The sequence below is a fragment of the Periplaneta americana genome, chromosome 8, assembly GCF_040183065.1.
Source record: "Periplaneta americana isolate PAMFEO1 chromosome 8, P.americana_PAMFEO1_priV1, whole genome shotgun sequence".
NCBI classification, from domain to species: domain Eukaryota; kingdom Metazoa; phylum Arthropoda; class Insecta; order Blattodea; family Blattidae; genus Periplaneta; species Periplaneta americana.
The window spans coordinates 139318282-139333169 of NC_091124.1; the positions used below are offsets into that span (position 1 = coordinate 139318282).

Below are 14888 nucleotides of genomic sequence, written 5' to 3' on the forward strand. Positions count from 1 at the left end.
TCACGTCTCTCACGCCAGAATATTAACAAATTTAAGCATGCATTATTATTTAATTTCACGAAAACGTAATAGAACACACAAATATTTATCTAAACTAATATTAACTCTTTGCTAGATATACCTACCAGTACTGATGTAATTGTTTTCGTAATTTTACTAACGATATAAGCAGTATAACACAAAATAAGGAAAGAAATATTTTTTTCTGGGAAAACTATGAAGTTTTGGCCCTATGTTATATGAACATTTTTTTATTCTGTAGACCAGCTATGGGGACTATCAGCAAAGTAGGGAGGGAACGCTCCTACTCACCCCACATTCGTTTGACAGGCGAGGGATAAAGCAGTTGTTTTGCTAAGTCAAGTGCAGTGGTGGATTTGACACACCTTGCGCATCGGTAATTTCTCCTCCGCTCTTATTTCTTGTTTCAAAATCTTTACAGTATTTTATTTATAGGAAGTACACGTATCATACAATAATTATGACGGCCACCTACTGTCATTAGGCAAATTATATATTTTTCAATTGTATAACCATTCCTTTATCATGTGCACAAAAAATTCTTGAATTGCCTTGTGATCGACATAATAAAGTATTTCTTTTTTAAAAACAATAAAGAAAAAAGCAAAGCTTCATTGTCATTTAACTGCACAATATATTGAGAGATACAATGCTCAACATAATAAATTGTTTCTTTTTAAAACCAATAAAGTAACTAAGCTCCATTGTCATTTAACTTGAAAACATATCAAACACAATACAATGATCAACAAAATCAATTGTTTCTTTTTATAAATACTAAAGAAAGTAAAACTAAGGTCCACTGTCATTTAACTTTAAAACATATTAAACAAAATGTATGAGATATGAATGAAACGAAATACTGCTGTAGGCTTATAGCCTACTGCTGGTTTTCATTTTTTTTTCGATTGCCCTCGAAATTTCTTGTTATTAACTAAAAAGGATATATTTGGCTCTAAAATAGAACAACTCAACCGTAATACTGAAACTAAATGCATGTCTGTGATCCTAGACCTGGAGATACATTTGGTCACATTCATTTTGAAAAGAAAAACAGCTCACAACAGTAAGTTGAGCCAAACATAGATACCATACGCATTGCAAATGTGCGCAGATTATGGAATTGCTCCTCTGGTAGGTATTTAAAGATATCTAATTCATTTTTTCCTAAACACTTTAGTAGCGTACTCTTTTGCATCTCTATAGTGGCTCTAATGCTTGGGTAACATAAAATACAGATGGATTATTGAACAGACACATCTCCATGTCCATTGCAGTTACTTTTGAAAATCTTTCTTGGAAAGAGAACGCATCAAGTAGGCCTAATATGCATTCAATAAGTTCAGTTCCAGATACTTAATAAAATAATAAGTATCTAAATCCTGAAAATGTCATAACCATATTTTCTTTCGTATCTTTTCACAAATATTACGAAAATAGCTTTTAAAATTGTAAATAAATACTTGTAAGATCACCGAAGTCTGCTTTATGCTTCCGACCAAAGTGGCGTTTAATATTGAAGCGTTTTATATGCGCAATTTTAAACCTACATATTAAGCAACAGACTTTCTTCTTTTTGTAAGTAACAAAAAATTCTTTCTGCCACTCTTCCTGAAACTGACGTCCCGAGATCGAAGCCACACCCGCCACTGAATGAAGTGTGTCTAGAGAAGCACCAGGCGGAGGAGAGGGTCGGTGGAGTGAGGTAAGGCGGCTTTGAGTGCAGTGGCCCTTCGGAGCCATTTTCCCCCATGGTTGCTGTAGACCATCCCAATGACTGTGAAAAGGATGGCACTATACCCCTTACATCCTGTATAACCATATATAAGCATTCTGGACATAAATTTGGGTTCTACAGGTAGTGTTTCATACATATGAGGGAGTCAGAAGCAAAGGGGCACAAGTAACATTTCTAAAAACATGAGTTAAGTGCATCCAGGGCAAGCTAAAACATTTAAAATTTTACAGGCAAAGGGATAGATCTTTTAACCACATCACACACTAAAATTGAAATAAAAAATTTCACAGAATTTACGAAATCTTAACTACTCTCAACCACATTTTCTCACAAATGGCTTAAGTGCGCTTATACCCCTTTGCTTCTGACCCCCTCATATATTATAGGCTGATAGTATTTCAAGCATGTTTTAAAATGTACTTATAAGCACAAAGTCTAGTGAGACAAAAGGAGACTGCATTTCTTCACTATCGAAGTGCATGAAAAGCAATGATATTCTGCATTTCTCCACTATCTAAGTATTGTACATGAAATTAAATGATATTAAAAAAATATTTTGTTTGTAAAAGCTCCAATTGTAACCTATGTACCTGCTGAATATTACATATAGCAACACCGCTGCCAATGTCGAAGAATGGGTACACTAAAATTGGAAGTAACGTCAACATACATATGCCAATTAAGGCCAAAACAATATTGTGCCACACACCAGCACATATGATAAGAAGCTGCCTCTTTGGATGGAGAGAATCATACTGCTCTGTGTTGATGTGTACATATACAACTGGTAGAATAAATAAAATGATCACACCAATACCGGAAATGTGAACATCTTCCCTGAAAATAAAAATTTTAATAATGGATCATTTTCATGAAATGTTAATAAGGAAATACTTAAGAAAACTGTTAATAAGCTCATATCAAAACTTCCTCTTGACTAGCACACATTCTTAAGTCACCACAGCACATAGACAAATACAAGTATGCATTGCTGTTATTCATTCATGGAACATTTTAAGCAGGTTTTCACATCTTTACAGTTAATATTCCAGGCAGCTATTTCTTTATATTTGTCTATCTGCTCTGAAGATCTATATGTGCAGTTTGAGGGGAGATTTCGACATCAGCCTGTTAACAGTAGTATGTAGAATGTAATTTCTGGATGAAAGGTATTAAAAAAAAAATTCTTACAATCCTCAGTTTGCTGTCCCAGAACCAGATGCTTTCCTGTGTTGTAGGTTCACATCAAATTGCATTCTAAAGCAATGCTCAACAGCCATAACATACACGCAATCTTCTTCTGTTGTGTTGACATTTTTACTGAGCTTGGCCAAGGACACACACATGCATACCTGCAACCACATACCCATGCATGCACACATATTTTTTTTAATACCTTTCATCCAGACACACACACACTTCTCGCCATTTCTCTGTATAGCCGAATTTGACATTACTTGTATGAAATCAAACAATGCAATATGTATGTACAAAATTACACAATAAATCAATATATTAATACATTCACTTAGATAATTTTTTCTTTAATTTTGGCTTACTTCACTTAATTTACATCAAAAATATTTCCAATATATTCTATTTTCCAACAGACTGAAGCAGGTTACACAAAAACACATTTCTCTGCTTCAGTTTCCAAACTGAATCATATGAAGTATTTAAAGAAAAACAGTAATTCATTTTATTATTTATAAAACTGTTTCAAAATTTTAGGCCAGACTATTAACTGTGTAACTGAATATGGTGAGTTATGTTGAAACTTGTTCTCTACATTCACATGAATTGATTCTACTGAAAAATTTAATACATATCATAGAACTCCTGCTAAATACAGGCCTACAGGGTGAGTAAGGAGAAAAGGTACATGGTGTGAGAGGTGATAATATTGGTGATTCTGAACAAAAAAGTTTATATGAACATGTGCCCTGTTCTCAACAGTATCTGACATACAGCTGTTTGAAAATCATGAGTCTTATGTCCTTCAACAGCATTCACATGCGCACGCAACCAAAATGACATTAGATTGTAGTATTGTCTTTATTGACCATTTCAATGTGCATGATGGGGTGAAGAATCCTGCAAGTCTAGCCGTTCGCCTCAAGTCTCAAGTATTACAATTGTTACGTGTACATTCAATGCACTCCAGTATAGTGGAAATGCTGCGGGTCTTCACAAATGCAGAGTATGTCGACATGATCTTTGTTTACTTTTTCGAATGGAAATTCCAGAGCCGTTATTCGAGAATACCAAAAACGATTTCCTAATCGCAGAGTGTTTAGCAGGATGTTTGACACATTGCATGAGCGTGATACTCTTCCCAGCATCATGTTGCATCTGAACGTCCCACCCAACAATATGTTAATGAAGTTGAGAACATTCTTAAAATACTAGAACACAGCCTAACTACTAGCTCTAGAAGGTATTCCACAAACACGAGTGATGCGCACAGTACATGAGCAAGGTCTGTATCCGTATCATCAGCAACATCTGCATGTAAGAGATGATTCCAACTGGCAAGAATTCTGGCAATGGATCATTGCTAATGATTGATTAACTCCACATATTCTGTTCACTGATGCGTCAACATTTACCTGCAATGAAATCAACAACACACGCAACTATCACCTGTGGGCAGATGAAAATCTGTGCACTACTGTGGAAACAAATTTTCAACGTTTCTCAATTAACATATGGTGTGGTATCATTGATGACCAACTCATTGGGCCAGTTATTTTAGATAACCGTCTTTAACGGAGTACAGAATCTTGATTTTTCTTCAAAACGTGTTACCAGAATACTTCATGGTTCACACTATTTTTCATATATTGATTTCCCTGATTTTACATGACTATAATGAGAAATTTTCTATGACAATAGATATTTTGGAACATGGTTCTGAAAAATGTTTCCAAATATCACTAAATTTATTAAAATCAGAAGCTGATAATTTTTTAAGCTTATAGGAAATAAGTAATTGATACTATGCAATTTTGTTACATTGATTGTTTTAATCGACCTCCATGATCCCCATAGCCATCCAACGCTCTCCTTGTTATTTTATAATTTGTGCGATATTTGACAAAACAAATTAAGAACAACAATATAAAGACAATTGTTGTTTGCATTGTGTCCTAGCTACGTAAAACATATGTGAACTCAAAATATAAACAAATCAGTAAAACTAATTCAATTTATTCTTCTCCAGCATCTCAATCTTTGTTTTTATGGCATCTTTTTCTTTAGCTGTCTGAAGTTTTAGTATCTTTCTTTGTTTTTCAAGTTTTTTTAATCTCTAAGAAAGTTTCCTTTTTTCAAGTCCTTTCTTTTCTTCTTCTTTCTGATGTGGTACTCTTCCCAGCATCCATGTTGCATTTTCAACAGTTCTTTGAGCAATGAGACTGTGTTCAGTTAAATTTTATATTAATAAGTTTTATTGATAGAAAACCCACTTTCTACTGTTGCATTTTCACATGAAAAAATTAGACCAAGCTTCACAATATTTCACAACTCTAAGTAATGTTGGTTTCCTAACAGTATTGATCAAAAGAAATCATCAAGTCTAACACTTATTCTACTTTCAAAAAATTATTTGAAGTTAAGCTCAAGACCAGAATGGGCTTCCCCACAAAAAGATGAGTATTGCCCTTTGGCCCACTCTGTAACAACGTCTGCAATTCTATTGTGAATATAAAATTCATCTAGCAGTAATGTGAATCTTATTTTGCCCTGTTGTAGTTGATAAGTAAGATCAGGATCTGAAAATGATCGTCCCTGGACAATTTTATATTTTAGAGGACATCTTTTCAAAATTTTCTCTGTCATTTTAATTGAGACAATTTGACATTCCATTTCAAATCTCAGAATCTGAGCTTCATTTGCAATAACTTCTTTAAGATTTTTTTTTTTTGTTTGAAAGCCTATGTCAATGTTTTTTACTTCACATAAATTTTCTTTGCCATTCAGATTAAGCAAAAAAAGTTTGGTCACTGATGTAGGTATTTTACTGGACTTTACAAATCTTTCTAACAAATTTTGCAAAAGACTTTGTAGATCTGTATAGATAGAACGGAGCAAGAGTGTCAGACATTTGGAATTTTCTTAAAAATGGCTCACATTCTTGAGAAATTGCCTTAAAAAATTCAATTTAGATTTTAAAACCTCATCTTTTGTGTTGAAATATTTTTCAAAGGCTTAGTATCAAGTGACTTTGGTTATCAATATATTTCTTAACAAGTACAGTATTAACAATAAGCATATTAGGTAAAATAATAATTGTGCAACAAGCTTACTAGAAAGCAAAATTTTATCAGTAAAATATAATAATACCATGTTGTAACATACTTACATCCTAGTATTCCAATCCAACTGATATCATAAGACAATGAAAAACAATCAACACTTCCAATGAATTTGTGTCTGCGTCTTTCTTTTTGCAAAACCCACAATAACAGAATCCCTGTGAAAATTTCTCTGACATTTTTCTGAAAACTAGCTATTTCCCTGATTTTTTTACATATTTTTGAACAGTTCCCTGACTTTCCCTGATAATTATTTATTACCCTGACTTTCCAGTTCACTGTGAACCATGTACTTGGAGGATATTCCTTTGGCAACATGACCTTATATGTACTTTCAGCATGATGGAGCTCCTGTACATTTTGTAAGGCCAGTGACACAGTATCTTAATGAAACATATCCTGGGTGTGGATCGGTTGTGGTGGAGTCATTTCTTGGCCACCAAGGTCACCTGACCTTACTATTGGATACTGTATGTGGGGTTGGGTTAAGAGCAAAGTCTACAAGCGCAAAGTGGAAACAAGGGAGAAACTTCTCACTCGCATTTTACATGCTTGTGCTCAAGTAAAGGAATGTCCAAATCAGCTGAGATCAGCAACACAGCAGCTGTCTAGAAGAGTTGCAAAGTGCATTGAAGTTGAATGTAGACTTTTTGAACAAGTTCTGTAAAGAAAAGTACACAATTAAACATAACATAAAGCCTAGATCATATAACAGATATGTCGGGGTTATAGGCTTTGAGGTTAACAACTTTTGTCAGGTTTACTACGCTGCCATCTAGTTGTTACATAAGGAGTCGCGTCACAATACCCATTTGAATTGCATTAGCGACTGTGCTGCCATCTCGTGTTCGTTTACGGCAGACGGGTGGCGATCCTGGCGGTTGTTCTCTTCAAAGTGCTGCCGATTTTAACGTAGCGAGGAGTTATCTGTTACATACATGATCTAGGCATAAAGTAATAATGTTTTAATTTACTATCACCTGCGCTTTTCTTGTTCCTCATTGTTTCGACCAATTTTCTCCGAAACCGTTAAGAATAGGACATATGTTCATATAAACTTTTTTGTCCAGAATCACCAGTATTATCATCCCTCAAACCATGTATTTTTCCTCCTGACTCACGCTGTATGTACTAGAGAAAGTTAAAATAAAAATAATGTGTCATTACATTTTGAAAATTCTTATATATTATATTATTTGACTATTTTATAATCTACAATCAGAACATAATATTAAATTTTTATTATGTGAATAAGGTAAACTATTACTGTTTTGCCTATTCTCTACTTACAATCTAATAAATCAGAAATAATTCATTCTTACAATGAAGAATGGAACATGTTATGCAATTGAAAAGTGGTCCAAACAAGCCATAAGTGTAAGGTAACAAAACTGCGCTAAAAATGGTCTCTTCCAAAGATAATTTTAATTTACTGATTGCCTCAGACATATTCTTTTTGTCATTTAATGGTGCTGTATCAATTAAGAGTATCTAGCACCGATGTAATTGGTGATAGCAAGATGATATTTGGCGAGATGAACCATGGCATAACCTGACATCCACCTTGCAGGTGGGGGAAAAACCTTGGAAGAGTTCCAACCAGGTAATCAACCCAAGCTGGATTCGAATCCACAGGTGAGCGCAACCTCAGGTCAACAGGTGAACATGCTATGTCAAGAGCTAGAACTAAATTTTCTTAACTAAAAAAGGTACTAAACATTATGTCTCACAGTTTTATATTTAATGTTAGAAAAAACTGCAAGGCAATTATAAGAATCCAATATGCAATGTATACATTAAGTGGGAGAATAAAATTCTAATGGATATCGAAAAAGTAGGAGAAAACCTAAACCAGGTACAAGACAAGGAGATGGGTAAAAAAAATTGTGGATGAGGTCAAAAACCTCCCAAATCTGAAGCACTACACAACCGAATTCATCTCTGCATAAAATATGGGTATGTCTCAAGTAAATTACGTTTTTACTCTGCTTATGGGTCAAATGGAAGTATACTGGTATATACCTTATACTGTAAATGTTATGGGATCAAGGAAAGATGTTAGAAGTATTCTGAAAAATAAAACGACGTCTTTGTAATAATTAATAATGTTGCATAATAAAATTGAATTATTTATTCAGAAGTGACATATCTTTACAAAAACTTTAGTTTTTTTCTATAAATTATTTATCATTATTAGTAAATAACACATTGAGACAACTTACCTCACTGCAGCAACAGCATGTCCAAACTCATGCACAACACTGCAAATGATAAGTGTTGCTATATAGTAACCAATGTCACCTATGGGTAAATTCACTCCTGGAATCTAGAAATAACAATTCTCAGAAGTTTAAGCTCATATTTTCGTAGCATAAAATATGCAATCAAATATTTATTCTAAACACACACAAAAAAAATCTGGTACAAAATTGTCATTAGACTGGCATGTCAATAAAGTCCAATACTACTGATGCATAAAATATTTGCAACAAAATTATAACATATAGAACAAACTGGGTTTCAACAAATAGAACACCCCCACCCAAGATCACAAACAAAATACTTAATTACAAGACAAAAGGAAGACGATCCAGAAGACCTATGCTTCAAATACCTAAAGACAGAACAGACCAACCAGTCTAATCCACGAAGAAATTGAAGATGATTATTTTTTAAATAATGATAAGGTCGGTGATTACTATATTTGCAAAGATATTTTTAGTTTTCGTTCTCGATATCATCATCGTCATCATCAATTCACCACAACCACTACCACATTAATTAGAAGTTTGTGATACAGTGAAGTTTATTTAAACCTATAGGCATGTTATACACCGGATGATGCAAGATACATGATGCAATGGCACATGGAATATGACACACAACACTGCAACACTCATGTTCACATAGGATAATATTTACGTTTTCGATGTTAATGAGTCATTCAGTATGGAGTAGTCAGATGGTGAAGATCTTCTGCTATTGTCAATAATCAAAACATGTAGGTTTTGGATTCATCACTATTAATCCAAAATGTTTAAAATCATGGTGCTTGTAGTCTTTTATCAGTAGAGTTAGCACAGCATCCAGGCAAATTCGCAGAATTGTAACCCCAGCCATTCAGAAGGAAGATACCAACTACTGCTGTGCAATTTGTCTTACTGAAAGATTACTTATTACACTCAGGTATGCACAGAAACATTATCCATTCAATAAAATATATCTAGATTAGTGTGAAAGTAACATTATATTTGAACTGATCTAATTACACTGTATAGGGTGGAAGTATTGTAACTGTGCATATTTTCAAAGCTTATATCTTACATAGAGTACCAAGAAAACAATCTAATACTATATTAATTTCAAATGAATACTCTTTTCAGAAAAAAATAATTTTCCCCTAAATGTGAACACTGTTTTACTAAATATGTTATCCATATGATTCTGATTTTAATTGTTATCAGTCCTGCGCCGTGGTGTCGTGGTCTAAGGCATCCTGCCTAGGACTCACATTACAGAATGCGCGCTGGTTCGAATCCTCATGGGGGAAGAAATTTTCTCATGAAGTTTCGGCCAGTGTATGGGATTGGCGCCCACCCAGCATCGTGATGCACTTGGGGAGCTACAATAGGTAGCGAAATCCGGTTGTGAATACCTGGGGGGGATCATTGTGCTAACCACACGATACCTCCATTCTGGTTGGATGATCGTCCACCTCTGCTTCGACATGTGGGCGTGAGGCCAGCAGCCGGCTGGTCGGTCTAGGCCCTTCAAGGGCTGTAGCGCCACGGATTATTATTATTAATTCTTATCATTAGAGAAACTGATAAATTATTTGAGTAGCTTAATATCAAAGACAGACATCTGTCTTCTCCATAGTTTTGATCTAGAGGCAATTTTTTAATTCACAGTGTTCTTTGTAGTATTTAACACAATTTATTTTATAAATATAGTGTTAGAGTTTGCATATCATTTCACTATAACTGGAAACAGCATGAAAAATTGTATAAAAAACCACAGCTATCTAGATTTCGATTGAGGTCAGATGTCCGTCTTTGATATTAAGCTACTCATTTATACTGTTGCAGTTTTAAAATAAAATGGACGGTTTTCTTGCAAATTAAATACAAAATTAACATGTATAATTATTTCCTGCCCTTAGGAAATATGGTAACCAACTGCATTCACTAAGGGAAGGAATGCTGCTATTCAGACCTGAGTTCGTGTGTGTATTCATTGGTGAACCAGTGATGCGTGGTGCCAAACTACACAGATTTTTAGTCTAATGTTCTAATTAATCATGCAACTTAAATAAAAACCTATTACATAATTATTTTAATATATCCTATTGTCGCCCTTGATTTACACAGTTATAGGAAGTTTAACAGGAATTTTGTTCAGAACAGCCACTAAATTGGTACTGACTGACTGCTGGAGGATTATTTCTATTGGGGTCGATGAATTGACCTTTATGTGACAACCCACACAAACCACTAAGAAAATATTTTATATTTATATTGATAGCGACATAGTAGTATGCAATAGTTTAGATCATTCTCTGTTTCCATATATTTGGAATCTGGTCATTCTTTCATCAGTTTTCCGTGGAATTTCAACAGTAAGTGGAACTGTCTAAGGTTATTTGGAATTTACTTCAAGATAAGTATACATGAAGTTTCCTAAAGAATATAAATGACTTCAAATTTCTACGAGATACGAAGAGCTGTGAACATTTCTAATAGATGGAAAACATGTGTGAGGATTACACACCCACTCGGGATCAAGTTATATGAATTATAAACTTTTTTTATGTTCTTTTATCATGTGCAGATACTGATGGACTTTCACTATGACTTCTGTTGAAGACTTGGATATAAATAGTGATGGTGCCATGCTGCCCATTACGAACAGAAGAAGATAAACCAAACTTTTCACACAGGCGTATACAAACTCAAATGCAACATCTGCAACAACTTCTAGATAGGACAGACAGGCAGATCATTTTAAACACGTTACAAAGAACACATCACAGCCATAACAAAATTACAAAACACTTCCACATATGCATATCACAAATGCTAATCACACCTACAGAGACATCAACACAGACATGGAAATTCTACACATCCAACCAAAATGCCAGAAACTAAACACACTAGAACAATACGAAATATACACACAAAAACACATCCAAATGAAATTTTCAACATACTACTCAATTTCAGAACACACACACTCTTTGACTCCACATTACACTACACACACACACACACTCCCACAGGAAACAAAACAAAAGGCGGCAAGACCAGCAACAACCAGTTCTGATGATGGCCAATAGCAGGCTGAAACATGTTAACAAGGTGATATAAAATTTAACACATGAAAGATAAATAATACGTTTTCCGAAGTGATATAGTGTTAAAAGTTGTGTAATCAAGGTGCACAAACTTTCCATTCTATTTTGTCGCAGATGAGGCATTTTTCTTGCCAAAGCATATGATGCTGTCATTTCTTAAGAGAATATCGACAAAAGAGCAATGAATTTTTAACTATATGCTATCCAGGGCTAGAAAGAATGTAGAAGTGCATTTGAGATGTTATGTTCTAAATTTGAAGTCCTGGACACAGAAATTAACTGTAAACTAGAAAATGTAAAGACCATTATCAGGTGTGCAAGTACTCTGTAAAACTTTGTGAAAACAAGAGAAGGAAAAAGTTGCAACCTGCAGTGGAAAATATTGCATACTTTGATACCACAGTAGTTCGAAATAATTCCCGCACACTGCATCATGGCAGACCTGCAGATGAAGGTGTGTGTATGAGGGATAGGCCAGTTTCTTATTTCTTGAAGCTCAGTGTATTCTTTCTTGGCAGAATAAGTTATTATTTCTTAGTGTCAATTAATTCCCAATGACTTAATAAAACTCGTTATGAAGTGGGAAACATATTTAAGTGCAGACTTATATAAATAAACGAGAACTAAATAACTACTTTCCTGAACAATTCTCTGTCAGTTTATCTTTTACCTCTTCACCCAAATTTTATCGATGACACTCTTCTTTGAATAGTCTGCTCCTGTGTAATAGTAAATTACTGGATACCTCTCCACATTAAATTTCTGGTCGTCCCTCATGATCGGAAAGTGTACACTGAGAACTGAACTCTGGACTGCAGTGACCAGGTTGAATGAAGCACAACATAAAGAATCTGCGTGTTTTATCTTGACTATCAGCGTATTCCGAATCTCACCGGACCAGTGGACATCAATGACGTCACGCTGCAGCGGAATAGGAACAAACCTGCTGGAAGGTTCAATGGCTATCATAGCGGGTATACAAGTTGTTATTGTGCTACGCTACAAGATTTTGCGAAATTTCCATACTGTCATCTCGCCCAAAGAAAAGAGAGCATAAACAATTTATTTCTTGAACCAGTAGTAATAACTGATCCGTTGACATGTCCATTTATAAGCCATTAACATTTTTTTTACGTTATGCTAATTATAAACAATACAGCAGAACCAAAACCATGACACAACAGTGCACGATGTCATTCGTCTGCTAATTCCCGCCCTATATCAGAACCAATCAGATTCACTGATGGATACTGCCACCACCTCTGCAAGCTGATGGCACCGGTGCGACACCGGTGGAGCATCAGTGACGTCATTGTGGAAATTCGGAACACCGTGATGCCATCAGATTGCTCAGTGCTGAGATTCGGAATACGCTCTATGATGCAAGACACATGCATTATGTTGACTGTGTCCTACGTTATCTGGTCTGAATAGCAGCACCTAAAGGTATTTGTTTATTCTCCTTTGATGCATCCATCATGTTCCATGCGTACTGTTTCATGTGTCTGTATCATCTGGTGTGTAATGTGCCATATACTATGATGCAAAACTTGAGGTGGTAATCCCTCAAGGTCACTGTGGTTAGAATGGTTCCTATAAATATGAGTCCGTTTTCAATGGTTTTATATCTTAGAACTGCACTCTTGTGAAATATACTGTAACACTACTGGTAAACTAATTCTGTCCGAGGCTTTGAAGTTTCTTAAGTTTCATTCATAGTACCAAACACATTTTCAGAGGATTCGGATATAATTTTTGTGTATGGATTTTGCAATAAAAATCCTGTTATTACCATTATGGAATGACGCAACGATTTTCAAACTGAAAAATGCCAATTGTTAACTCATACATTTCAAATAATGCAGGTAGATATTCAGTCTGAGCATAAATTAGACCAAAAAAGTTGATGACAGAAACAGCATCTTCAAGATGGAATGCAGCCAGCGTGTCAGAACACATACTTGGTTTAGGAGTCATAGTGTTCCTCAAACACGAAAGTGACGAACATGACATGTAGTGGATTTGTATCCTTACCACGTGCAAAGCACTTCGACCAGAGGATACACTGAAAGTTTGAAATTTAAAAAAAATTCATTTACAACTTCGACATCTAGGTCATATTGCGACTAGTTAAAATGAAATTACATTTACCATTTACTTTCTTGGTCACACAGAAATTTTGCAACTGGTTTGTTGATACAACTTATATCAGCACATACTGTTTCAATAACAAAGAATAATTCACTTGTGATGGTGTGCACAATAATAATAGTTCACATATGGTATCCAAAATAATACTAATGGCGCTGTGGAAACCAATTTCAAATATCAGTTTAGTGTCAACGTTTGGAGTGGACTACCGAAGATTAATTGGTTCATTCATCTTGTAAGATCTTATAGGAGTTGGCGAGTTGGTATAGTGCTGGCCTTCTATGCCCAAGGTTGCGTGTTCGATCCTGGACCAGGTCGATGGCATTTAAGTGTGCTTAAATGCGACAGGCTCATGCCAGTATATTTACTGGAATGTAAAAGAACTCCTGCGGGACAAAATTCTGGCACATCCGGCGATGCTGATATAACCTCTGCAGTTGCGTCGTTAAATAAAAAATAACATAACATCTTATAGGAGAGATCAATCCAACATTTTTGCAAGAGAAATTTTCACAGCACTTAGAAAAAGTACTATATACAGAATATTTCCAGCTTAATGAGGATTCCCCACACTTTGCTCATAAAATTAGAAGCTATTTTAAAGATAGATTCAGGATTGGAATGATTTTGTTCCCATAGTTAGCCTCCCAGATTAATAACTCCAACACCCTGAATTTTTGTTCCTAGGATTGAATGAAATATCTGGTGTGAAACTTAGAATGCCTTATAAAAGCTCCAGAACTATGCATGAAGAAAGTTCACATATGCACAGAGCAGTAGTACATTAAGGAATGTGATAATATTTTTCGAAAGTGTGCAATAAGCAATGTCCTCATACCCTTCAGTGTCATCTTTCTTGTAAAATCATAATGAATGCAATTAAATACAGTATGAGTCTACGTGCAATTTTACATTGAATGATTGTTTTGTAGACAATATATTCATGAACTGATTCTTCAATGCAGGACATTTCAGTAATATTTTATTTAGCACACCTTGGGATTCTGTGAACGGGGTTACTCTAGACACCATCTTATATGATCCAAAATTGCTGCTGTACTAAGAAATAAGGGTTGGATAGTAGAAGAAGAAATCTTCTGTCTAACTGAAAATGGATCAATGAGACGAGTACACATTTTAGCGTACACTGCTGACACTAAACAGGATATCACTGTGGAGCAAACAATATGTTTTGAAGTAGGATGTCATCAGTCAGCCGAGCTCCACCATGAGAAGAAGTCAATCTATGAGCCTACAGTTAACTATTTCAAACTGAAATATAACTTAATCCAAAATGAGGTATTCA

At 34.9% G+C, this 14888-nt stretch overlaps 1 protein-coding gene across 9 annotated transcripts in view; it reads right to left on the reverse strand.

Moving 5' to 3' along the window:
- S2P (membrane-bound transcription factor site-2 protease) overlaps positions 1–14888 on the reverse strand; it is a 51352-nt gene that overhangs the window by 11470 nt on the left and 24994 nt on the right. For all 9 annotated transcript variants that reach the window (XM_069833719.1, XM_069833713.1, XM_069833714.1 and 6 more), the window contains 2 exons: positions 8298–8401; positions 2350–2596 (listed from right to left, as the gene is read on the reverse strand). In XM_069833719.1, coding sequence (XP_069689820.1) covers positions 2350–2596; positions 8298–8401 — 351 coding nt within the window. The remainder of the gene's footprint in view (positions 1–2349; positions 2597–8297; positions 8402–14888) is intronic.